Source organism: Rhodnius prolixus, unplaced genomic scaffold, assembly GCF_049639745.1.
Source record: "Rhodnius prolixus isolate KJV_2025 unplaced genomic scaffold, Rpr scaffold_20, whole genome shotgun sequence".
In the NCBI taxonomy this organism is placed as follows: Eukaryota; Metazoa; Arthropoda; class Insecta; order Hemiptera; family Reduviidae; genus Rhodnius; species Rhodnius prolixus.
The window spans coordinates 2,820,682-2,824,149 of NW_027411595.1; the positions used below are offsets into that span (position 1 = coordinate 2,820,682).

Here is a 3,468-nt window from a genome sequence, read left to right on the forward strand (position 1 = left end):
AAGTGCCATCATGCTCTTACACCTACTAAGAGGAAGTACTGCAATCGTTAAAATTATCAATGAGTGAACCGATTTACATCAATGAATTGTCGTTCGATTCAAAATCTTTGCCTCTATGCCTTTTAGGGAGAAGTACTGTAATCGCAGTTTATTTTTCTTGCTCCTCTTAAAAGGAAGTACTGAAATCGCAGTTTAATTTTTGCTATTTACGCACAAATACCTTCCTATTTTATTCAAAACGCTTTCTCAAAAAAGCAGATATGTAACTTTGCAAAATAGACAAAAAGAAAAATCTATCCAAAAGGTACAAAAATCTCCTTAACAAAAACTTACAGTTTAAAAAGTTAAGTATAAGGGTTGATTAAACACCAAAAGGTACACAAATCAGCAAGTACCCATCATTTCATTTACACTTCATTGACATTATTTAAGTAATTTTACTGCATTAACTTTTCCTTCACATTTTTAGAATTTATTAGATGTCACAGACCCTTATGCTGGCCAGTTATTCATAATATTTTTTTATTATAATTATGATAAAATGAGTTATGAATTATTCTGAGTAGTCACATACACATGCATGTTAAAGTAGAAAAAGACAAAGTTAGAGTCGGCCACTTATATTACATATATACAACATTGTGGGAAGAACACCTAGATTGAGAATGTAATTGAAGAAAACTATATTATTTGCGATAAAGCCAGATAATTATTACCTATTATTATAAACGTTTGACTCCTACATAAAATAACAATTACTTTGATCGAAGAATGAACTTAAACCAACGATTTCTGTTTAAAAATAAAAATAAAAAATGAATAAAATAAAATCATTAATGTATGTTGGGGTAAACATTTTTTTAGAAAAGTTTTTGAACTTTTTAGCCTCATATTTTATTTTTTATAACGTTTTTCTTTTTAACCTGCAATTAATAGTTTGATTATTATAGATAAATAGATATTACAATCTAGTCTACAGTCTTGAAAAAATATTTTGTAGATGAAAATGGCCAGCATAAGGGCCTGTGACATCTAATAAATTCTAAAAATGTGAAGGAAAAGTTAATGCAGTAAAATTACTTAAATAATGTCAATGAAGTGTAAATGAAATGATGGGTACTTGCTGATTTGTGTACCTTTTGGTGTTTAATCAACCCTTATACTTAACTTTTTAAACTGTAAGTTTTTGTTAAGGAGATATATTATAATAGTGACAATAGTGAACTTCTCTATAATAACATTGTAAGTACCATTTATAGTTCTGTAGAGGCTTGCAATATGAGGCAAACCAAAAACTTTGTACCTCGGTCTAGAGTAAATTATAACGCTAAATGGTTTGATCAAGATTGCAAAAAACTAAAGTATGAAACCCGAATATCTTTAAAGAAATGTAGAAAATTAAATTACTCCTCTGAAGCCTTGCTTGAATATATTGGGTTGGAGGGAAAGTTCTGTCGTATTTTAAAAAATAATATTTGAATTCATTTATAAAAATATGTGTTAATTAATTAACATATATATTAATCAATTATATATGTTCCATTATTTGTTACAACTTGTTGCCATCTTTCAGGTAACCTGTGAATTCCTGTTTTGTAGAAGTTCTCGTCCTTGGAGTTAAAGTAGTCAGCAACTGCCTTAGAAACACTTTCAAAAGACTTGAATTTTTTTCCCGTTAGATAATTTTGTAGAGATCTGAACAGGTAATAATCAGATGGTGCAATGTCAGGTGAATACGGTGGGTGACTAAGGACTTCCCATCCTAACGCATTCAGTTTTTGTTGTGTCAACATTGCAGTATGCGGTCGAGCATTATCGTGGTGGAACACTATTCCTTTTCTGGACGCTAATCCTGGCCTTTTTTCTTTGATAGCTGCATTCAATTTATCCAGCTGATTGCAGTACAGATCCGCGTTGATGGTTTTTCCCTGTTTCAGCAACTCGTAGTACACTGGACCTTTCCTGTCCCACCACAAACAAAGCAGTACTTTGCGTTGATGGATACTTGGTTTTGGAACTGTTGCTGATGATGTTCCTGGTTTGCAGTAAGATTTTTTTCTCTTAACATTCTCGTAAAGAATCCACTTCTCATCTCCAGTAATCAGCTTGTCCAAAAACGGCTCCACATTGTGTCTAATCAGATGTGATGAACACATTCTTACACGATCAGACAAATTCTTTTCCGTTAATTCATGTGGAACCCAAACACTTTGCTTTAACACAAACCCAAGAGATTTAATGTGATCTCCAACAGTTGTATGATGAATGCCAAACTCTTCTGCAATTTCTCGACTTGTTAAATGTGGATTATTTTCCAACATGGATCGCAAAACATCATTATCGATCTTGGATGGTCGTCCAGATCGATCACTTTCTTCGAGGCTCAGATCCCCGGAACGAAATTTGCTAAACCATCTTTGACAAGTACGAACATTTACAATATCTTTTCCAAATACTGCACATAAATTTTTACATGCAACCGATGCATTGCTTCCTTTTTGGAATTCATACAAAATGCAGTGTCGTAAATGCACTTTATCTACTGACATGTTTTTCACTTTAAATATCAAAAGTAAATGATGAACGGTAAAAAAGGACTCCTTTTATATTATACAGCAGCTAAAAAACAAAAAAAAAATCCGAATGACTCACTAGCCAGAAGTTTTTTTTGTTTACAAGTAAAATAACCTGCCTATTTAAAATACGACAGAACTTTCCCTCCAACCCAATATTACAATTAGAAATAAGTACAGAGCTCAAATTACCAAAGCGAAAAAATCATTTGAAAACGAAATTACTAATGATCTGGCAAATGTTAAAAATTCTCAGCAATTTTGGTTTACAGTAAGAAAATTAAGGCCAACTAAGTGCCAAACAAATGAAATTAGCGTAGACACATGGTATAATGTTCTATCTTCCTTTTATATGGCAAATATTCCTTTAAAAAACAATTTCTATAGTGTCACTGATCCATATTTAGATGGTGATTTTTCATCAGAAGAATTTCAATATGTTTTAAATAAATGTAAAATTAACAAAACCCCTGGCCCTGATGGCATCCCTTATGAAATTTATAAAAATCTACCACCGGAATGGGAACATTAATTGTTAAACATGTTCAATGTAATATACAGCACTGAAATTGTTCCGAAGGAATGGTCAGACACGTTGATGTTGTTGTTATTTAAAAAAGGTTGTAAAAATGTCCCAGAAAATTACAGGGGAATTTCCTTAATAAATACGGTGACTAAGTTATTCACTTCTTTAATTGCTACAAGACTAATGAACTGGGTGGAATCTAATAATCTACTTCCAGAAGGGCAATCGGGTTTCAGGCGGGGACGCTCTTGTATTGATAACTTATTTGTGTTAAACACTACTGTAAGCATTCATTCGCATCTAAAACATAATTACTTATATGCCATATTCATAGACTTCCGTAAAGCATTTGACTCAATTAAACATGAC

At 32.1% G+C, this 3,468-nt stretch overlaps 1 protein-coding gene across 1 annotated transcript; it reads right to left on the reverse strand.

Annotated features, from left to right (window-relative positions):
* Positions 1–1,520: 1,520 nt before the first annotated feature.
* Positions 1,521–2,549, reverse strand: LOC141451966 (histone-lysine N-methyltransferase SETMAR-like). The gene has a single exon (XM_074123784.1). The coding sequence runs from the start codon at positions 2,547–2,549 to the stop codon at positions 1,521–1,523; it is 1,029 nt and encodes a 342-aa protein (XP_073979885.1).
* Between the last annotated feature and the right edge of the window lie 919 nt (positions 2,550–3,468).